The sequence below is a fragment of the Sus scrofa genome, chromosome Y (assembly GCF_000003025.6).
Source record: "Sus scrofa isolate TJ Tabasco breed Duroc chromosome Y, Sscrofa11.1, whole genome shotgun sequence".
NCBI classification, from domain to species: Eukaryota; Metazoa; Chordata; class Mammalia; order Artiodactyla; family Suidae; genus Sus; species Sus scrofa.
Genome location: NC_010462.3, coordinates 10,404,528 through 10,428,460, shown reverse-complemented (window position 1 = coordinate 10,428,460; position 23,933 = coordinate 10,404,528). Strand labels below are relative to the sequence as shown.

The window sequence follows — 23,933 nt, the reverse complement described above, 5'->3', positions numbered from 1 at the left end:
CAAATGAACCCATTTATAAAACAGAAACAGACTCATGGACTTTGAAAACAAACATGGTTACCAAAGGGAAAGATTATGGGGAGGGAAAAATTGGGAGGATGGGATTAATATATACACACTATTTTATATAAAATAGGTAAGCAATAAGAATCTACTGTAGAGCACAGGAACCTGTACTCAATATTCTGTAATAATCTATGTGGAAAATGAATCTGAAAAAGAGTGAATATAACAATCACTGTACACCTGAAACTAACAACATTGTAAGCAACTATATTCCAATATAAAGTAAAAATTAAATTGAAAAAAACAACAGGCAAATCAGGGGAAAAAAAAGACTTACAGTTGAGGAGACGCAAGTTTTCATTTCTCAACTCTTCCACTTGTTGTTTAAGCAGTTTATTCTGCGTCTGCAGCTCCAGTTTCCCTTCTTTTACTAGTGAATAGTCACTCATCTCTTTGACTTTTTCGCTCAGCATGTGGTTTTGCTTTGTTAGTGCCAAACACTGGGCTTTGACAGACTCTAACTCAAGCTGCAATTGGGAAAGGGAAACTTGTATTTGAATGGGGACATCACAGCACTGCCCAGGTAAAAGCTAGTGGGCTGCTCTCAGCTGGGTGGCACAATTTAATCACTTGTCAGACGTCTGTTTCTCAGCAAGAAGCTGACCCTAACTCTATCAATCAAAGTCATCTTTTGCCCTGGAGCTGCGGCAGGTTTATCCAAATCAATTTACATAGAACACTGTCCAGCAAAGCAGGAGCTTCTGATTATCACCCGATTTTCCAGTTGCAACTAAGGACACATAAGCCATCACAGATTTAACAATAAATTTTTTCGCATGAAAAGGGGAGAGATGCCACTAACATGCTGTGAGGTACTTTCCTTAAGTCTAATCCATCTCATAGTTGCAGAGAGAAGCCTGCAAAGTTCTCAAGTAAGGAAGACATTACAGTTGCAAAAATAAATTTTATGTACAGAAGACAGTTTAAGTTCCTCAAGTTACAGCTTTGCTCTTTGGAGAGCAAGTACACAAAGGAACAGAAAGAGAGCAACAGTGGCATGTGAAAAATGCATCACATTGTGCCGGAATCTGGGAGATGCTGATGTAGTGACAGGAATTTTACCTGCTGCTGAGGGGAAGGAAGGAGAGGCTGAGTCGATGCTAACATACACCAGGCCCCTGCTACAGGCCAGGCACACAGACCAGCTCACTGAGGTCCCTCAAGAACCATGGCATGTGAGCAATATCCCAAAGTTGATGGAGAAGGGATCGGAGGTCACAGAACCTGCACACGGGCACATGGACAGTGAGGGAGACAGACAGGATTTAAGGACAACTCTGCGCCCCAAAGGACACACTCGTTCTTTGCTTCTCTAGGAGACTAAGATGGAAAGGAAGAACTATTGCATTAAGTTCAGCCATCACCCTCTCAGTCATATAATAAATAGTCCAAACTTTTAATTAAGAGGATAACTTGAGATGAATGATGTATGAGACTAAAACTTCACGTGTTCTCTAACATCTGTTCCGAAAAACCAATAGGCTTAACATTACCTCAAGCTCTTTCACACGATTTACAGAACGATCGAATTCTTCCTTTCTACACTTAAAAGCTCTGAGCTCCTCTTGCAAATGAATAGTTTTCTCTGAAAGACAGAACCAACCACTAAATATGTTTTTCCAATGAATACAAAAGTCACTTGATAATTTACAGCCAGTATGTCAAACGTTATGACCATTATTTTATCATCTAAAATGGCAGATGGGGGAGAAAAAAAGAAAAAAATCAGCAGACAAGAAAAAAGCCCTGTTACTCAACAGGTGATGGGAAGTCAGTTGTAATGGTCATATATGTGGTGAACTTCCTGCTACACACAAGTAACCACAGTTACACCATCTTTGCAGAGTGTGGGGCCCTCCTGCTGATGGCTGTGAATTTCCTTAAAGACAGAGAATGCTATGTTATAAAATTAAATTAAATTAAATTAAAATTAAATAAATACACTGAAATATCAAAGTATCTGAAAGATCAAAAAATTTTCCAACTTTTCCTAGTCTTGGGATAATGTAGATAATGTACACAAGAGTTTAGGAGGTTATATGTCAAATTAAAATATCATGAAGCATAAACACATATTAGAAATAAGAGAAATAAGAAATCAGGGCACAGGGAACAGTGAAAAATGAAATGGCTCATGGTGATAAGTGATATTAACCAATGGCAATAAGTTGCTGCCACCTTCTTAACATCATAGATTTTATTTATCAAAATACAGTGAAATAAAAGTTGAATAAAATCCTACCGATAACCCACTGATCTTTGCAAATATAGAAAAGGTTAAACATTAAAGTTTGCAAAAACACAGTGAGTGTTATTTTTTAACTTTGTGAAATTAAAAGGACAAAAAAACTGCGTCATTTTATGGTAACAATGAAGTGTAAGGTACCTATTTTATGAATTACAGAGAAGGCCCAACTTAGGAAGCTAATCACAAGCATCGGAACTGAAAAATCCAGCCTCCCTCCCCAAACCCCGAGAATCACCTGTATTCCTCCTTTCATCTTCAATCAGCCTATTAGTTCTAGTGATGTAGTCCTCCTTCAGTTCCAGCTGATACCTGAGAGTCAGGATGACAGAAAATGAGTTCCTCCCTGGTCATGTTCCTGGACAGACTGTTACTGATGCCTGAGCTTATCTACGACACCTGGCGCCAGACGGCACCGAACAGGACAACACATGAGCTTCAAGGTCACCTGTACCGAGGCTATGAATCTGAATTCTGGATATAAAAAGTCCTGCTGCAATCCTGTAATCCAATCCTGGTCCCCAAACTCCAGCACAAAATGAAAGGGTGCATTACTGAGGCTACCGAGGCACCATTTCTCAGTTGGTGTCCACTGACACCAAGAATTAAGTTTAGTTGCATTTACCCTGTATACAACAGACTCTAAATCCCCAAGGATAACAAGCCAGTCATGGAGTTTCCCAGTGGCTCCGTGGATAAGAATCTGGCATTGTCAAAGATGTGGCTCATCTTTTTATGATCCTTGGCCCTGGGAACTCTGAAGGTATGGACAAAACAAACAAACAAACAAAAAAGAAGCGGTCAGTCATTTCCAATCCACCCCACTTCCCCAACCACAAGCAGGGGTTCCCCAACCCCAAGCAGGATAAGAAGTTTCACCCTCAGGGGCTGAGCACAATATTTAGAGCTGATGCCAACAGTACTAAAATTATATATGGATTGGTGATACCAAAAGGCATACTGTCATGGAATTTTACTGTCTCCACCAGCTACTACAAGCTGACTTTCTCATTCAGAGATGAGAGAAAGGAAAGAGAAGCACTCCTGTGGTCAACATCCTCCAAACTTTAACACTTGCCAAACCCAAGGCCAGACAAAGATACGCAACAGTTCCCTACTCCATGGCCATGCCAAGTTCACATACACTTTTTATTCATTTATCCCTAACCATTTAACAACCACAGATTTTTCAGTGCTCACAGTTCTATTAGAGGAGTTGACATAAAATATGGAGATAAAATCCATCATTTCAAAACTTATACATGGAAAAGGTACTGTACTTTGCATTAGAATTCTTTTTAAGAATGACCTCAAAAAACCACCTTTGCAATTACTATGTAATGGATTGTCACTGACAAATTATGGAGAAGGCAGTAAAAAGAGGCCAATGAATAAGCATACCCAGAGCTGCTGAGCTGAGCTATCTCATTGCTATGAATTTATTTACTCAATTAACATTAACTGAACACTTACTACATTCCAGACATTACACTGAGCCCTGGAGACAAAAGTTACAATTTACTTTCACTGGAATTGCAGTGAAATACCATTCACCAGAACACAACAAAACTCAAGACTAAAAAAGCCATAGTACCACAATTGTCCGTATTTTCCTTTCCCTGTACCATTTTTTGCTTCACAGTTAATTCTTACTTTTCTTTTGATTCTTTGAGGAATACTGAAAGAATACAAGGTACGTGTTCATTGACAAATACCATAAGCACTGAGAATAACTCATAATTATTAGAAATCCCCACCTTAAAGAAAATATAAGTAAGTTAGAGGAAAAGATAAAATTGACTCTAATCCCTATTTTACAGCTTTTCAGCAATGCAAGGTGAGGTCATCACAATGTTCCCTAAAGAAATTCAAGCAAACTGATAAATGCAGTTACCATCATGGTTCAGCGGGTTAAGAACTAAACATAGTCTTCATGAGGATGCAGGTTCAATCCCTGGCCTCAGTCAGTGGGTTAAGGATCCAGGATTGCCACAAGCTGCAGTACAGACTGCAGATGCAGCTTGTATTTGGTGTTGCTGTGGCTGTGGTGTAAGCCTGCAGCTGCAGCTCCAATTTGACCCCCAACCTGGGAACCTCTGTATGCTGCAGGTGCAGCTGTAAAAAGAAAAAGAATTTTCAAGCAAATTACAGGCCCTCAATAAATGTTAGAGAAGCAACAAAGAACAAGCAGGAGATGCTATTCTCTGTACTTTTATATTTTTAAAATTATCTTATATCAAATACTCCTAGGAAAGGCTTGACATTTACTGCAAACAGTATTTTTCTTTAAAAACACTATTGTCATAAATCATTAGTCCTATCTACTTCATTTGTGCTATGGTTCTATCAATTTAATTCAATTGTGATATTTAAAAAAAAAAAAAAAAAAAGCACCACTTACTTTAGGAGTTTGTTCTTGAGCTTTTGGTCATAGGTCTCCTCCATACTCTGGATGTTCAGCTCCTGCCTCCAAAGCCCATGGGTCACATTTTTATTTTTCTCTTCTTGTAGCCTCTGGGACCTGAAATTAGCAAAAACAGACGACTCCAACTATTATGACAATTATGTGACTGTCAGGGTAAGAGCCAGAAGTCTTCCACCTCTTTTATGAGCTGACTGAGTGATGATGGGTCTGAAGTGGCCAATGGTACTCCTTGGTGCCACCTGCCTGGGGACAGTGGGCAAGTGCCAAAACCAAAGTGCTTTCTCAAAGAAGATGGTTCACACTTGAAGAATGTTCACAAGGGGTAAGTGGCCATAATCAATCCAGGGCTGAAAGACTGATGTTGATAGCTCCAGAGCTACAAACCAGACTTTAGCTCGTGTACTTAACTGCTTGGCTCCTCTAGAATACTGCTTCTAACCGTAAGATTCAATTGATAAGCCCACAGGAATCAGAGGCAGAAGATTCGTTTTGGTACTTGATAATTTACTAATTCCACACTGAAAAGAGTGCTGAATGAGAGCAAAAGACAAATGATCAGTCAGAACCTCCAAATACTGCAGAATGGAATGGTCTTCATAGTGAGACCCTACATCAAGCACGACGGCGATTCCAGAGCTGGAGAATGGGTTCAGAGGTACTTAGACCAAGCCATGAAGAGAAGTGCTAGGGAGTAAATCAATTACACTTTAATTTAAAAAAAAAGAGGCAGTTCCCATCGTGGCTCAGCAGAAACAAATGCCGACGAGTATCCATGAGGATGCAGGTTTGATCACTGGCATTGCTCAGTGGGTTAAGGATCTGGTGTTGTGTGAGCTGTGGTTCAGCTCCAATTCGATCCCTAGCCTGGGAACTTCTATATGCCACAGATGCTGCCCTTAAAAAAAAAAAAAAAATAGAAGTACTAGGGAAGAGGACTATTCCAAGCAAAGTATAAAAGCTCTGTGTGTTAGCTCCCTCTGATGGCTACCCTGTATAGTAAAGGAACAGTAATTAACAGTAAAATAAAAATATTAACAGTAAAAAATAAATAAAAACTGAAAGGTAAAATAACACTACATTTATTTACTTTATTTTATGTCTAGAAGGGAGGAGGAGGGCAAATGGAAGGGAAGAAGTGACTCTATAGTCACTATCTTGGCCCAAACCATGTTCCTTTTTTCTCACATGATCAATTTACGGACTCTGTTACGACCTGTACATCAGTCTGTCAGATCTGAATGGTTGTTCACAAATGGGAAATGGATGATGGGTTCAAGCATTATCAGAGTCTTCAAATTATTAGTCCGGTTCCACTGGAGCCCCACGACGGCAAATCGTTCTTTCATCCTGGTGTCTGGTATTTCAAAAGCAAAACTCTCATTCTGGAGTTCTCGTCGTGGCTCGGTGGTTAACGAATCCGACTAGGAACCATGAGGTTGCAGGTTCAATCCCTGGCCTTGCTCAGTGGGTAAAGCATCCGGCATTGCTGTGAGCTGTGGTGTGGGTCGCAGACGTGGCTCGGATCCCGTGTTGCTGTGGCTCTGGTGTAGGCCGGGGGCTGCAGCTCCGATTAGACCCCTAGACTGGGGGTCTAATCTCCATATGCCATGGGAGTGGCCCAAAAAGACAAAAAAAAAAAAAAAATACTAAATGGCTCAGCTTCAGCTAGTTGAGCTAGCTTAGAAAAAAAAAGAAAAAAAAAAGTTAAAAAAAAACCAACTCTCATCCTTGTTTCTCTCAACCGGTGCCCTTTAATGCTAGGTGGTATCACCTTTACAACCAAGAACTGTTGTAACATAGTTAATCTTAGAATATTTAGACACATTCAGGAGTTCTTTCAAATCTCATTCATTCTGAGTATCCACAACAAAACACATTACTTACAATTCAAAAGCTTCAATTCTTTGCTTCAGCTCTGCTTCTCTCCCTCTCAGCAAGTCTATATCTTTTAGCAGAAGCTGTCTTTGAGCATAAATTTCTTTCATTTCATTCTGTACAGGAAAGCATTCAGTTTTAGCAAGCAAACTAAAGAAAACAAAAGAGAGCTGAACTAATACGCCACTTGCTAGGTGCAGACATTTAGAGGAACAATTTTGCTTTCAAGAGATTCCAATTTGAGATATATGTTTTGCTTTTTTCCCACAATAATTTATTCCTTCCTCCCCCAAGGACCATTAAGGTATATCACCCTAAATTCCTAACATCGCTTGTTCAACTGTTTTACTTAATTAACATCTCTCAGACACTTCAAAATTCACTAAGTTCTTCAGCAAGAAAAAAATGAAACAAAGGATACATTTACCAATAAAATGTAAAAGAAGAGAATCCCAGGAGTTCCCATCGTGGCACAGTGGTTAATGAGTCTGACTAGGAACCATAAGATTGAGGGTTTGATCCCTGGCCTTGCTCAGTGGGTTAAGGATAGGACGTTGCCGTGAGCAGTGGTGTAGGTCGCAGATGCGGTTCGGATCCCATGTTGCTGTGGCTCTGGCATAGGCCACTGGCTACAGCTCCGATTCGACCCCTAGCCTGGGAACCTCCATATACCGCAAGAAACGGCCCTAGAAAAGCCAAAAAGACTGAAGAAAAAAAAAAAAAAAGAAAGAAAGAAGAGAATCCTGGAGTTCCTGTCATGGCTCATTGGCTATCGAATCCGTTCAGCATCCATGACAACAAGGGTTTGATCCCTGCCCTCGCTCAGTAGGTTAAGGATCCATTGTTGCCATAAGCTGTGTGGTGTAGGTTTCAGAGGCAGCTCGGATCTGGCATTGCAGTGGCTATAGCTCCAACTGGACCCCTAGCCTGAGAACCTCTATCTGCCACAGGTGTGGCCCTAAATAAAAAAAAAAGAAAAGAAAGAGAGAGAGAAAGAATCCCTACAGTTCCATCATTATTGCAAGTTTAAATTTCTAGGTCATTCGGACTTGGCAAGTTCGCATGATGCCCTGAATGAACGGCCATGCTTCCATTTGTGTGTTCCCTGGGCGAGGACTTCCTGAACACCTATCAGACATCAGAGGAACACCGTGAGCTGAATATACAAAGATGAATGGATATAACAGACAGTCCCCACCCGCTACAACCCACCCTGCAGTCACACTGCACGGTGATGGTTTCACAACCAAGTATGTCAAGACTCCATGGCATGCACTACACCCAACGGAGTGCCACTGGGAGTCAGGACAGGTATCGCAAGGAGGTGACAGTCCAGCTGGATTTTGAAGGACTGGGAGGTTTTATCAGGCAGAGGAGGGGAGGGGCATTCCAGGCACCGTTCTCTTTTCGAGGATGCCAACCTTCTCTAGAGCCTTCAGAGTATCAGTGGACTAAATGGGGGCTCAAGTCTGTTAATTGGTTGATCTGATCTAGTCAGCCACCTATCTTGAAGGTCAACTTGTGAGTATAAACACAATCCAAGCCTTTCCAACACCTGTGCTTCCAACATTTATTTTATGGCTGAAGAAAGCCCACTTTCCAGAACTGCTACACAAAACTCAAGGTGGGGGTTGGGGGGCAATCACCATTAAGTAACTGGGTCTTACGGAGAAGCTCCAAGCAAGGGTGGACCCTGGAAACAAGCCTCCCTCTTCCAATACCACCTGACGCAGGTTCTGGCTTCTGTCCATAGGAAACGGGACCCCAAATCCAGTCTGGTCTATGACATGCCCTTAGGGAAGGAGCCTGGTTTTCCTAAATCGATGGACCCAATCCCTCCCTACGCACCCTCCCTGCTACTCGGCAACCTCTCTACCTCCCATCCAGCCACCTTCCTGGGGACAAGCGCAAAGGCCACGTGGCCGAGCCTGGCAGCCCTGCACGCTGCCACTCTGGGGACCTGACCTTGGCTCCCAGGGCCATGCGCTCCATTTTGTTGCGATCTTCACCTGAAACCCCAACCTGCAATGCTGTCCTCCGGGCTCAGCCCTGTTACTCCAGCCGGCAGGATGCGCAGACCTGCTTCTTGAGGTCTGTGTGACAGCCACGCCACCGGCCCTGCTGGCTGGTGTTCACAGCTACTGGATCTCTCAGGCTCCCTTCCCTACACTGTTGAACCCCAGTGTGTTCCACCAAATGGGCTACCTTTTGCAGGCCGAAGAAACGCAGCTCTTCCAAGCTCCTCTCTGCCGCCCTGGCTGACCTGCACACCCTCCAGGAGCTGGGCCACAACCATTGCCGCCGAGCGCTTGTCTGGTCCATGATAATGCCAGGCTGCCAGCCTCAGCCCAGCCTTAATGGCTCAGGCAGCCCCATCTGCTTCTCAGAGCTGCTCTCCTTTGCCTGCAAAGGCCATTCTGCACTTCTGACCCTCTCCCTCAAGCTGCTACCAAAGCCTCAAACCCGCTGCTTCCTGGGTGTTTCTCCCACTCCCAGCGCCTGCACTCACGTCTGCCGTCCTTTCCCTCCAGCCGGCTCAGAGGAAGGGTGTCAGTGCGTCCTCTCCAAGGCCCATCCTCCCACGTGCGCCCTGGGCCCCAGCCCCTGCCAGAGAGACAGTCTGGACATAGCCACCCGTAAACTACTGTAGAATAGTACCTCCTGATGCTTCTGAATTCTCTCAAGGGTCATCTTTTCCCGAGAAATGAGGGCTTCAGATTTTGCTTGATAGGTTCTCTCATGTTTGTTCCGGAAATCAGTCAATTCCTTCTCACATTTTCTTTTCTCTTCCATTTTAATTTTTGCTATTTCAGTATCTTTAAAATGCTTCAACTGCCAATCGATGACAAATAATTGTAAATACAATAACTATACTGAAGAAATAGTAACGAATTATCTTTTCACCATTAGGCTTAATGTTAATGCTATTGACATATATTTAGTTTAATTCATCTTCACGTGTCATCTCATTCACTGTACTTGTAGGGTTCACTCAAAAGGCATAAAGAAATGACATCAATTGCAAAAAATAATACAACAGTATAGTATCACATTCATTAGGAAAGATTCTAGATATCTCCCCACGTACCTAGCAGGAAGACATTAAAAGAAAGGCAAAAGCATCACTCTCCAGAGTTTCCATTGTGGCTCAGTGGGTTAAGAACCTGTCTAGCATCCATGAGGATGTGGGTTCAATCCCTGGCCTTGCTCAGTGGGTTAAGGATCCAGTGTTGCCATGAGCTGTGGTGCAGATCACAGACGAGGCTCAGATCCTGTGTTGCTGTGGCTGTGGTGTAGGTCTGCAGCTGTAGCTCTGATTCAACCCCTAGCCTAGGAACCTCCATATGCCACAGGCATAGCCCTAAAAGGAAAAAAAAGGAAACAAAAGCATCACTCTCATTAACAATAAGATAAATCTTACCTTTTCACACATTTCTGCCTGGAGCTGCTGTTCTAGTTCTCTCTTATATTCATTTAACTTGACTTCTAAAGATTCTAACTGTGGGTGCTGAGGGTGAGCACCTGCAAACTCATCATCAATAAGCTGCAGCTTCTCAGCTATCAAACAACACAGGGAACAGGTTACAGAAACATGGTCAAGAGAGCAGGAGGCTCTGCTCACAAGCAAAGAGTATACTGTGGGGAAAATGGAGGCATGTCTGCAACCTACCTGGAAATATAACAAAAAATAGACCTGAATGGATGGACAGGTAAGTGATCAAGTAAGTGTAATGCAGATTTAACGGCAGACTCTAGGTATACAAGCATTCACTGTGAAAGTGTTTCAACTTTTCTGAATGTTTGAAAACTCTCATCATAACTTGCCAGGGGTAAAGAAATCAAAGAGCACAGTTTAAGTCAGAAAACACAGGCCTCTCTCCCCAGCCTCTAAAAGCCAAGGGAGAGAGCTCTCATTGGATTTTGGGTAAAGCTGACTCACACTTTCTCAACACTAACCTTCAGATGAATCAAACACATGCGTTTCAGCTCCACAGAGAGGGAAAAGGTGTCCATACAGTTGAAGTAACTGCCAGAGGGCTAAGCAACTACCTAACGGCATCAATGCGGCTGAAGCCAGGTCGACTAATGGTCTCTCGTTCAGGTGCTCTTTCCAGCAGACCTGCGGCCCTCGAACCAACTGCGTGCGGATGGCGATCGATCACAAAGCACACTGCAAACCTGGCCCTCCTGTACTATCTCAGTCATAACACCAACACTACCAAAAAGCAGGCCCAGGAAAAGAAGGCTGGCAGAAGCTGGTTAAAATATTGGCAGACATGTCTCTGCTGGCAAAGCTTTAGCTGTGGTTTTCGATCTACCTTTCTGAATTCTCTCAAATGCTCTGGACTGGTTTGTCCAACACAGGCCTGTGGCCACATCTGGCCATACTGAGTGCCTACAACGTGACCAGTGCAAAATGACACGTACTCTAAGTGTAAAAGACACACCAGGCGTCCAAGACTGGGTACAAAACAAAAAATGCAAAATGTCTCATTATTTTCATATTAAATTCATGTTGGGATAATATCTTGTAAATATCAGATTCAGTAAAGTACATTACTAAAACAAATGATACCTGCTGCTTTTTACCTTTTTTACTGTGGCTGTTGCAAAATGTCACGTCACACATGGGGCTCCTATTATTGAACAGAACTGCTCTAGAGTAAGCATATTCTCTGTTCCTAATGGAATCAAACCTACACCCAAATAAAGGCCTAGTCATACAATATGGGCTTTACAAATGATGAACTAACCTTCTTCCAAGTTAAAGGCACTAATGCTCTTTAAGAGTAACAAAGGGCCAAGAAATTAACCCCAGCATCTGAACTGTTTCCTTTCTCTCCTGAGCACACAACTAAAGGCCAAAACGGAATTACAGAAAGGCTTACAGGCCTTCCCTGTGGCACAGTGGGCTAAGGATCTGGCATCTTCAGTGTTGTGGCCTGAGTCACAGCTGTGGCATAAGTTCAATCCCTAGTGTCAGAACTTCTGCATGCCCCAAGTGCAGCAAGACAGACAGACAGACAGAAAGAAAGAAAAAGGGAGAGAGAGAGGGAGAGAGAGAGGGGAGAGAGAGAAAAGGAAGGAAGAAGGAAAGAAGGAAGGAAGGAAGGAAGGTAGGAAGGTGGGAGGGAAGGAAGGCAGGTAGGCAGGCAGGCCAGCTGGCTCCACAGTGGAAAAGGCCCTGGATCATTGACCAAAAAACTTGCACTTTAATACCAGACTGGGCATTGCCAAGTTGCTCTTCCTCAGGTGACCTCAGTTTCTCCAACTATAAAATAAAGGAACTGACCACTGACTTCTCTAGTTCTCTGAAATGCATATAGTCTAGGATCTTCTCACTTTAATGGCTATAAAGTAAAGTTAGATGAGACACAGGAAAGAACGTCAGAGTCAAGAGAGGTTCAACTCAGCAAACAAGGAAGTGGGCCCCAAAGTCCCCATGACATTTGGGAGGGGCAGCCCTGGAGAGCAGTTCCTGGTCCCTCCCAGCCACGATTCCAGAAAAAATGAGCACCTCTGCCACTGGGAGCTTTCATCCATCCCCATCAAGGAACAAACCATAATACAGTACATCAGGTCATGCCTTTCATTCAAAATGGAAACCGAAGAATTAAGATTACAGAAGACCACAATTACCCAGAGAGTCTTTGATGGGAAGTGCTGAATCTGTTTGAGTTTCCATGTTGCAACTTGCCTTAGTCTGATGATACTCTGCCATCTCTTTTAGGAACTGCATAAGAAAACCTAAAAGACATAACATGTATGGTTTCTTTTCACAACTTTCTTTCATTCAACCATTGTTCAATCACTGCTTACACAATCTTGGTTATATAATATTATCTTTTCTAAATAAAGTATCTCAAGAATTATTTCTGAGCAAAGGCCTTTCCAAGCATGACACAAAAACCTAGAAGCAATAAGGAAAAATATTCATCAAACATGAAAATTAAGAACATATATGGCATGAAATAAAAAAGAAGACAAAGGATATGGGATAGAAATGTTTTAACATTGGATCGTGATGATGAGTGTACGATGATAATTAAAATTCATGGAATTATTAAAAAAAGAGAAAGGATGTGCATTCCCATAGTGGCGCAATGGAAATGAATCTGACTAGTATCCATGAGGATGTGGGTTTGATCCCTGGTCTCGCTCAGTGGGTCAGCTATCCAGCATGGCTGTGAGCTGTGGTGTAGGTTGCAGATATAGTTTGGATCTGGCCTGGTCATGGCTGTGGTGTAGGCCGGCAGCTATAGCTCCAATTCAACTTCTAGCCTGGGAACTTCCACAGGTATGGCCCTAAAAAGCAAAAAAAAAAAAAAAAAAAAAAGAGAGAGAGAGAAAAGATAAACTAGAAACATATACATGCCATAATACAGAGACAGAGGACTAATTTGCATATCATCAAAGATATTACAAGTCAATAACAAAACAGGAAACCAGGAAACCAGGGCAAGACATGGGCAGAGTTTACAGAAAAATTACAAGTCAAATGAGTATGAACAAAATCATAAATGCACATTAATGCAAGAGAAAGATGACGTTTTCCCGATAATCATGTCATCAAGTTTTAACCTTAGCACTCCAGGTGTCAGCAAGGGAGCGGGGAAGCAGGCTGTTCTGCACTTGGGAGGGCAATTTGTCAGTGTTTATGGATACTCACAATCCAAGCGCCCTTTAACCTAGTTATTCCACTTCTTTCCCCTTAGACAGCTATGCTGGCCCCAGGCACAAAAGACCTAACGCTGCACGGCAACTGCTTCTAACAGCAAAGCCGAGCTACACAATAAAATCTGCATCAACAGGAAGGTAATTAAATACATCCCTTAAAAATAATTAGTCTAAGTATACAGCTAGAGAATGATATACTGGTGGATATAAAAAAGAGCTAATTGCACAGTAGTTTTTCTATAATATGATCCCATTGTGGGTATATGTGTCTTAATTACATCTATATAAATCTTAAGACCAATTGGTTAAATTCTGGTAAGATAAACAAGACACTCTTTGATTTGTTATCAGCAGAAAGCAATATGGGAATATGGAGAAATTAGAGAATATTGGCAGAAATTTCTATTTTTCTTTCACTTTATACCCTTCTCAATAGTTTGAAATTTCTAAAATAATTTATACTCATGGATTTTTAAAGTTTTCAGTCTCTTAGAACTGTTAGACTTCTACATCAAGTCAAGGGCTTTTCTTTTCTGTCTTATCCACCCTTTTCTCCTGTTTCTTGTCAGCCTTTTCTCACCTCACCAGTGCCTTCTGTAATGCTGGGGCTGGATCTCAGCTCCCTCTATGGGAAAAAAAAAAAAAAATTGGCAGACATCAAGAGCCTGCAGTAGATCATTCTGAGAGGCGTTCTCTTCCACCTCAGCATTTCTGCTGTCATGGCCTTTCCTCAGTTCTGCAGCGCTTTCCGCAGGCACCTAAGTAGCTCAACCCCCTCCCCTCCACGCACAACCCCCTCTAGGAAACATTTCTCTAGTCTTCTCATTTAGGTATCTATTTCAGTATGAACCCTTTTTTTTTTTTATTTTGTGTTTTACTTTGTAAATTTAAATTTATTTTTTTAATTTATTTTTTTTTCCGCTGTACAGCATGGGGACCAAGTTACACTTACATGTATACATTTTTTCCCTCCCTTTGTTCTGTTGCGATATAAGCATCTAGACATAGTTCTCATTGCTACTTAGCAGGATCTCCTTGTAAATCCATTCCAAGCTGTATCCGATAACCCCAAACTCCTGATACCTCCCACTCCCTCCCTCTCCCCTGGGGCAGCCACAAGTCTATTCTCCAAGTCCATGATTTTCTTTTTTGAACCCCTATTTTATATTTTGGTAATTATAAAGCAGCATACTTCTATAACTCATTTACATCACCCATCTTTTATTTTGTTACTCCAATTGTTCCGGCTTTGGCCTGTGGAAGCACTTTCACTGTGGGTTTTTTCTTAAGCACTTCCTTAGGTTCTGGCACTGTAAGGGCTTCCAGGATCATCACGTAATAGTCCCCACTCCATTCCTGGAATTGACCACCGCTCCTAGGAGCCCTGGTTCCTATTCCTATGGAGTGTTATTAGAAACCCTATCTTAGTAGTCTTAACAGGGCTCCAGGTGTGCTCATCACAACTGGGATGTCACTGCTTCTCCCCCTCAGCCTACAGAGCAAGGGAATGAGTGCACAATAACCTGTGTTTACATACCTCCCTATAAATATCTCAATCACCTGTATCTACATGAAGCTAATTCACATTGCCATCTACAACTAACCCATCCCCACATGGACCACACCAGCCTCCTCCCGGATTTATCTGTAAGGCTTGGCGTTTTCCACCATGTCACATCAATCATACAGCATGTAGCCTTTACAGACAATTCTCCTACATTAATACACATGTGAGATTCATTTATCCCTTTGTATAGCTTGACAGCTCATTCCTTGTATCTCAATAGTAGTCCACCATCTGCGGTACCACAGCTTTATCCACTCACCTCTCAAATGACATCTTGGTCATAACCGATTTCTGGCAAGTACGAATTAAATTGTACTTGTGAGAGCTCCTATTGTTACACATCCTTGCCAGCACTTAGGGTTGTGGGTGCTCTGGATTTTAGCCATTCTAATAGGTGTAGGGTGTTATCTCACTTTTGTTTTAATTTGAATGTCTTTTGTGACAAACGACATGGAACAATTTTTTATATCCTTATCTGCCATTTCTATGTCTTCTTTGGAAAGGTGTCTGTACAAAACTTTTTACAACTGAGTTGCCACTTTAGTGTTGAGTTGTCAGAGTTCCTTGTTAGAAAAAAAACAAAAAACAAAAAAAAAACAAAACTTTTTTTTTTTAAATGGCCACCCTCATGGCATATGGAAGTTCCCAGGCCAGGGAATGAATCTGAGCAGCAGCTTAAAGCAACGCTGCTGCAGTTCTCACAACACCAGATCCTTTAACCCACTGCTCCAGGACAGGGATTGAATCCACACCTCCACAGGCACCTGAGCTGCTGCAGTCAGATTCTTAACATACTGCACCACAGCAGGAACTCCTTCTTTACATATTTTTGATGAAAGTTCTTTATTGGAAGTTTTTTACCAAGACCCTCTCCCTGCCTAAAACTTGTCTGTCTTTTTACTTTGCATGTTTCACAGAGCAGACATTTCTAAATTTTAGTAAAGTCAATCTGATTGACTTTTTCTTTCAATCATCACGCTTTCGATGTTATAGATCATCATCATCAACCCTCAGGTCACAGAGGTTTTTCTCCTATGTTTTCTTCCAGATGTTGTATAACTTGGGCTCCACATTCAGATCTATTATTCATTTTGAGTTAATTTTTGTGTAAGGTAGCAGGTCTGTGTCTAGGTTCATTTTTGTGCATATGAATGTCCAATTGCTTCTGGGCTCTCTTTTCTGTCCCACTGATCTATTTATCTATACCTTTGATAGTCACAGGTTAAGGATTTTAACTTCCAAAAAGGCAAAAGCCAGTGTCCAAATTTATTGCCGAGCTATTTTCTGGGCATCATTATCTCAGAAATGAACAATTAGGGGTGAGAAGGATGGGTGAGTGGAGTATAAGAACAAAAGTACCATAACCATTTAACAGCTCAGCACCCTCAGAGTATGGACACCATAAGATAAGACCATTAGGTCTCTGTCAGGGAATATACAACAGATAGGTACAAATTATGTTCCTACAAGCTTTCTGAAGGTCTCAATCTCTTATTTGGAAGCCACCAATTTTTAAATCTTTTCATTTTAACAGTAGCTGTTTTACTGTTAGCAAAAGAAACCCACCCAAATTTTGCCACTGGGATACCTGATGTGTTTGTGACTCAGCTCTTTTGAGTTTCAGAAATTTTATCAGTATCCTTGGTGAGGCTGCAAAGAGGTGTTAGCCAGAGGTGTTTTTGAACTACAAAAATTTAGATAGAGTGTTTAAATGTGAAAAACTATTTTTAAGAACAGTATAAATACCTGTATACAAATTAGTAGATTACTCCTTAATATCCCTTCAAACCTTCAATTTCTTCTGAAATAGTTAAGCTACAGACAGCAGCTATTAACTTAGACCTGTGCTGTCCAACACGATGGTCACTATTCACATGTAGCTATTTATGTTTTTGGCCACACCAACAGCACATGGAAGATCCTGGGACAGGGATTGAACCCATACCATAGCAATGAGTTGAGGTACTGCAGTGACAACAACAGATCCTTAACTGGTGGGCCACCAGGGAACTCCCTCATATGTAGCTGTTTCAAGTCTCATTTCCTCATCACACTAGCCACATTTCCAGTAAATGGGTGTTGAGACCACATAGATATAGACATTCCCATCATCACAAAGCCACATTAGACAGCAGTGCCTTAGAATCTACAATCTAGGATCACCTATCATCCTCTGTTTCAACACAGATGACCCGCTTTGCAAGCAGGCCAGACTGTTCTGTGATATAATTTAATTTACCCTCTGCTAACATCACTCCCAGGAATACAGACAGTTCAGTCACAGGCAAATGACTGGCAGAAAGTAGGTCCTCAAATGTGTGCTGAATGGCAAGTCCTGAATGAATGTCCCTGCAGGGATGTAGCAATGACAGCAGCACACAGAATCCAGGAGCACGTCAATATGCAAGGGCAGTTACGTAATACTACAGGTTTTCTGAACAGATTTAAACGTTCAGTATGCGTTATAGGCATACTACCAGCTTATGTTCATACTACTAGTCCAAAATCAAGCCCAGCCCGTGGTCGGCCACCCATGGCAGCTGTGAGGGGCAGAAACCTCAGCTTCCCTTGTCTGTGAAGGGAAAACCCACCTCTTCCTACCAGCTCTCTCCTCCATGTGAGCCTCCTTTACGCTACACAGGACGCTGCACAACACTTCATTCTTCATGCCCCCTGGGGCAGGGGGCAGAGAGGGGTTTCCCTACATCAAGCAAGTCTCTGTGACATCAGCAGAGTGTCCTACAATTTAGCCCAACTGTGACGCCACCCACCTGGGGTAAGCATCAGATCCCAGGGGTTAAGCTCTGTTGTAAGACTGCCCTCCCCTCCACACACACGTACTTCAGACACCAGCTGCAAGGCCAGCTTATCACCTGTGCTTCTGAGCAACCAGCTGTAGAATGGAGGTTCCCCTCCTTGGGTTTGATGCATCTGCCGGGCAGCTCAGAGAACTCAGGCAAACACTTCCTTATGTTTACCAGTTTACTAAATAAAGCATAGCATCAAGGAAAGAGATGAAGTGCGTAATGGAAGAAATGCAGAGGGTGAGGTCCACGTGGGAAGGCCCGGAACTCCCACGCGCTCTTCGCCACCTCCCAGCACCTCCACGTGTTCACCAACCCGGGAGCTTTCCAAACCCCATACTTCTGGGGTTCATGGAGGCTTCAAGTACACATAATTGATTATTAACATCATTTTCGGTCCTTCCCCCTTCAAGAGACTGGGGGGTGGGGCTGAAAATCCCCAGCTTCTACTCATGGCTTGGCCCTTGCAGTGACTGGCCCTCCCCCGGAGCCATCCAGGGACCCACGCAAAGTTGGCTCATTAGAACAAAAGGCAGTCCTATCACCCAGGAAGTTACAAGGGTGTCTGGAGGCCTGTGTCAAGAACAGAGGTCACAGACCAGTATTGTAACAAGAGATGCACCTTGTGTTCTTACCACTTCGGAAATCACAAGATTTTTAGGAGGTGTGTGTCAGGAACTAGGGCAGAGACCAATATATGTAGTTTCTATTCTCTTAGATCAGTCAATGGTCTCTGAAAGTTATTATGAAGGCCAAAATTAGAGCAATGCATCAGGCCTATGTAAACACTTAACAAAAAATAACATATTACTGAACAGGTATTTCACTCTTTAGGCAAGAATTACTACTCCACATTGTACTTGAGGAGGGATATCTAGGATATGAAGATACTTGGCCTAAACATTATTAGTTTTTTGTTCTTGCTTTTGTTTTGGGAAATAGTACAAACAATAGTCATATTTACCAAGACTAGCTTCCAATCCATTTATAACGTTCTTGATTCTGTCTCCAGTTTTTTGGGGGGTTTTTTAGCCACACCTGCAGCATGCAGAAATTCCTGGGCCTGGGATCATACCTATGCCACAGTGACAACACTGGATCCTTAATCACTAGGCCACCAGGGAACTCCTCCAACTTTCTTATTTGAGCAAGAGCTACTTTAAAAGACTGAGTGTGGGGCAAGTGATCCACATTTGTTGAAACAGTTGAACTCTTTTATTTGAAAGGTAAGGATGGAGTTCCCTGGCCTGGCAGTTAAGGATTTGGCATTATCACTGCCATAGCTCAGGTTCAATCTCTGGCCCAGGAATTTCTGTGTGCTGTGGATGAGAAAAAAAAAAAAAAAAAGGTTAGGTATTGTTAGCAAGGGAAATCAAAATTTTCAATTCAAATTAAATTTCCTATTATCTTCTATTTCTTAACTTTTATACAAAAATACACTTAAGAAAAATGTTCTTAATCTCTACAAAGATTTAAGTCCTACCTTTTTGGTTTCCTTTATCAAATCCTGAAATCTGTTAAAAGAAATATTTTACTGTTATTCAAGTATTCAATTATAGTTAACAATCCAAAGCAGCTTGTAAAAATAAAACAATCCTACTAGTGATTTGTAGAGACTGGATTCTGGGTTGATTTTAATGAGCTGTAGTAGATCCTGCATAGTAAATACCTTTAAAAAAAAAGTAGACATTTTAATGTCAATGTTTAATGATAAATTAGGATGTTTCTAAATACAAGCCTAAAAATCATGCCAATAAAATATAATTTAAGCTTTCTTAACTATTATATGTTACAACATTGATGTCAAAAAATAAAATTACTCTTGATCACATAATTAAATTCTAAATACTTCACATCAAAAATGATACACCTAACAGAAATGACAGAAAGAGCTCACGCCTTATAGATGACAAACATCTGAGGGACCAACGAATATATGAGTGTACTCCAGTGTCTTTTAACTGCAATGTAATTTTAAAATTACTAGTTTCATTACATACACAAAGTCTTTACTGTCTTTACAACTCTGAATGTTTAAAACTATTTTAGATAAACTTTAGTAAAACTTTTGAATAAATATCCTTCTTTTTTTTTTTTTTTTTCTATTTTAGGGCCATATCCGAGGCATATGCAGATTCCCAGGGGGTCGAATCAGAGCTGTAGCCAGATCCTTAACCCACTGAGTGAGGCCAGGGATGGAATCTGCATCCCCAAGGATCCTAGTTGGGTTTGTTAACCACTGGACCATGAAGGGAACGCCTGAGTAAATACTCTTAATATTTTTTTTTCTACTATGGTATATACAGTTCACTATGTCTACCCTGAGAATACTGATGTATTTTCAACTGGTCTTCCTTTTAAGAAAATATTCTGCACAGTATTTTATACTACTGAAATCTTTAAAGTGAGTCATTACAACTATAAATATATAATGACTGTTACTCAGGCAATATGGGAGACTGTGAAATGTAATTAGAAACTTAAAAATTGATAGATCAAAAAAAAATTCCTAATGTTGGTAAATTTGGCTGTTAATGAATAAATACAGTCTATTTAAATTTTAAGTTTTTCAAGTAATAACACTGTTCTCTTAGAACTTCTGAATATCTTAGGAATTTCCCTTGTGGCACAGTGGGTTAAGGATCTGGCATTGTCATTCCAACACCCTGGGCCACTGCTGTGTTCAATCCCTGGCCCAGGAACTTCCACATATCACGGGTACAGGTGGCCAAAAAACCCAAAAAGCAACAGCAATGTGAAATATCAAACTTTTTGACAATTATGGTCAAGAAAAAGAGTAAAGACAGAGGGACAACCCCAAAATGAACCCTAATGTAAACTGTGGGCTTTGAGTGATATGCTGTGACAGTGCAGGTTCATCAAATGTAAACACGTACACAGTAAAAAAATGTTGACAAAAGGAGAGGCTGTGCTTGTGTGGGGTCAGGGAGCATGTTGGCAATTTCTGCACTCAATTGTGCTGTGGACCTAAAGTGCTCTAAAAAATTAGATCTCTTAAAAAATAGGGAAAGTTTGCTTTATCTGCACTTAAAAATGACACAGTGTGACTAGTAAGTTCAATGGCTTGGAGAGACAGTTTAAGGTAATCAGAAAATGGTAAAACATGTTTCAATACATTTAATAAGCAACAAATATCTGAGAGACTCTAGCATGGTAAGCAGACCATAGTGTACAGATCTAGATTTAGTGTACATGTGATTTTACAAATCACATGACCTTAAGTAAATCACCTCACCTCTCTAGACTCTACAGTGGTCTTATGTGTTTTTTATTTTTATTTTTTGGCCACACCCACAGAATGCAGAAGTTTCTGGGCCAAGGATTGAACCTGAGCCACAGCAGCAACCCAAGCTGCTGCAGAGATGCCAGAGCCTTAACCCACAACACTACCAGGGAAAGCCTCACCTCTCTAGACTCTGGATCCTCATCTGTAATAGACCTCACACCAGCAGTGTGACCAGCAGGGCCAATCTTCCAACACACATTCAATGAATGGCCATTATGGGTCTCAGACTACACAGAGATCAACGCTAGCTCCAAAACATGCAGTGATCCTACACATCACAATTTTACAAAAACAAAGAAAGATTCCAAGGAACTGGTAACAATAACAAATTTCATACTCCCAAATCATGTTATATAACAAATACATGATATAATTTCAAAGATGCATGAGAAGTGGACCCAGCTAGCCAAGGAGCACTTAGCTATTATCTGAAGAATGAAGCTGTTAACAGAAAATTTAGAAAGACAAAAGCAAAGACATACCTTCTCTTGAGCCAAACCACTTTCCGGAAAGAAGACAGAAAGTGAATACTCATAGCCACATCTCCGTAGGTGATCTGCTACTAGAGAGTTGGAAGCGCCTATTAAGAGGACGCTCCCTTCCACTGCGATGGACGGGGGCTTCAGTGGATGGGGGCCACTCAACGCAGGGTGCATCAGCTCGTGAATGAGGTGGTTTCTGAGTTCTGTCTAGCTCCAGAACAAAATGAAACAAGAAGGGAAAAAAATTCAGGATTTTTTCCACAGGAGGTAGGTACACAGATTTGTCACATGAATTAGAATCCTTCCTCTTATTTCCAGGATGGTTCTAGACCCATGACCAAAAGTTATGATCCATCCCCTGCACACTTTGTCTAACCCAGTAAGATAAGCATCCCAGTGGATTCTGGAAAAAGCAGCTTGCTTCTGCCAGCTTCCAAGTGAACTGGCGGTGAGCCAGAACACCAGAGACTCTAACTTCACTTCCCTACAAGTCTGTTTCAGCAACTTTTCATCAGGACATCAAATATAGGGACAATTCTGCTACTTCCTCACCTCTCGGTGGACAGTCGCAAGATATGAAAACAATGCTGAGTTAAATATATTAAAGTGTATTGGTCAAATTAAAGTAGGTTCCCAAAAGGGAAATAATATACACAAGAGAAATCAGTAAACCCCAAAAGTCTTATTAAGATTCACTTTCACAAAGACTGTTTCTAATTCTAAATCCTGCAAAATATGACTTGCTCCTATTTTATAAATGAAATTTAGGTTCAAGGTGGGTAATTTTCACACCAGCATCATTATTCATTTGGTTTTAAGGAGTTCCCTGATGGGCCAGAGAGGCTTATAGATCTGGCATTGTCACCGCTGCAGCTCTGGTTGGCACTGTTGTGAAAGTTCAACCCTTGGCCCAAGGAACTTTCACATGCCACAGGTTTGGCAAAAAAAAACAACAAAAAACAAAAAACACCTCCTAAATTAATCTGATTACTGGCTATCTGTTCTAATTTTTTCACATATAATCTGAAAATATACAATGGACTGAGCGTAACAGTATACCACCTAGATCTATGCAGTTTGGTAATAAACAACATCTAAGGAACTGCTATTAATAGAATACAAGCAAGAAACAAATGGAGTTGCTCTTACATCTATTCTTCAGCTAGAGAGTAGAATAGCACATAATTACTAGGATATGGGTAAACAAGTTTCCACTGTATAGCACAAGGAACAATATTGACTATCTACAATAAACCACGATAAAAAATATGAAAATAATATATATGTTTAACTGGATAATTTTGCTGTAAACCCGAAATTAACACATTGTAGATCAATCATATGACAGTAAAATAATTTTTTTTAAAATTACTAGTGTAGAAAGGAAATATGTACATTTAAAATCTCAATAAGGACATTTACACTAAACATAATATACATGCTTTGCCTCATCTGACAGTTAAGTAATTGAAATAATAAAAAAGAAACTACAGCCTTCTCCACCAGTAAAATTTAGAGTGGTTTAATTAAATTTATAACACAGTAAGAAAGAAGTATACTTAGATCCAGGTAAATAAAAGGATTAGGATGTCTTGCAAACAAGTACTGAAATAGGATAAGAGTTAAATGAGTAACATAAATAGGTGAAAGAGCAGCAGACAGTGGAATGACATTAAAGATAAATTTCCATCTTGATTGCTGCAGGATTCATGTACGGAGAAATGGAAGACCAAGGCTTTTTGACGGGGAGCAACATTTACTTCTGGTGGCACTGCCTCTGAGGACTCATATCCAAAGGCTCAGCCCCCAGTGCAGCAGGCTGTACTGCGTTATATACCCCATTAGTTTTCTGCTACATCTAAGTCCCTTTATACCCCTTATAAGGTAACATATATTCTGTAATTTCCTATTTTTTTAATTTTTTTCATTATAGCTGGTTTACAGTGTTCTGTCAACTTTCTACTGAATAGCATGGTGAGCTGGTTACACATACATGTATAGATTGTTTTTTCTCACATTATCATGCTCTATCACAAGTGACCAGACACAGTTCCCACTGATATATGCAAGATCTCATTGCCTACCCATTAAAATGGCAACAGGTGATCTGTAATTTCTGAGTGGACAGCTTTAGACAAGCTTTGGCCAGTGGGTTCAGGTTATGTGACATTGTTACAGAACTGTGCATGTGCACACAGGTGCTGATGTTGGGGGTTGCCTTCCCTTTGTTCTGGGGAGGGCCGTCCCCCACTTTTCCCCCTCCCCACACATTCCCCTCTTTGATGCTCTGATCCCTCTCTCAGGGTCAAAGAGCATCATCATGGGCTAGGGATATATATTTCCATAGCATCATCACATGGCTGGCCATTTTCCTTTTGATCATGGCCTCAATGAGACCAGAGACAGATCTTATAACTAGAGCAGCCAGACAGGTTAAGATCAAAAGCCTCTCACAATCATAAGCACAACACCTATGAGGGTTTT

At 41.3% G+C, this 23,933-nt stretch overlaps 1 protein-coding gene across 4 annotated transcripts in view; it reads right to left on the bottom strand.

Annotated features, from left to right (window-relative positions):
• LOC110255257 (oral-facial-digital syndrome 1 protein-like) overlaps positions 1–23,933 on the bottom strand; it is a 58,939-nt gene that overhangs the window by 16,064 nt on the left and 18,942 nt on the right. For 2 of the 4 annotated variants that reach the window (XM_021080897.1, XM_021080898.1), the window contains exons 3-13: positions 21,450–21,656; positions 19,261–19,329; positions 19,144–19,174; positions 12,252–12,359; positions 10,033–10,169; positions 9,270–9,443; positions 6,621–6,727; positions 4,713–4,832; positions 2,550–2,623; positions 1,560–1,651; positions 344–533 (exon numbers count right to left, since the gene is read on the bottom strand). In XM_021080897.1, coding sequence (XP_020936556.1) covers positions 344–533; positions 1,560–1,651; positions 2,550–2,623; positions 4,713–4,832; positions 6,621–6,727; positions 9,270–9,443; positions 10,033–10,169; positions 12,252–12,359; positions 19,144–19,174; positions 19,261–19,329; positions 21,450–21,656 — 1,309 coding nt within the window. Of the gene's footprint in view, positions 1–343; positions 534–1,559; positions 1,652–2,549; positions 2,624–4,712; positions 4,833–6,620; positions 6,728–9,269; positions 9,444–10,032; positions 10,170–12,251; positions 12,360–19,143; positions 19,175–19,260; positions 19,330–21,449; positions 21,661–23,933 lie in introns of all 4 variants that reach the window. The other 2 variants (XM_021080900.1, XM_021080899.1) reach the window with 2 other exon arrangements.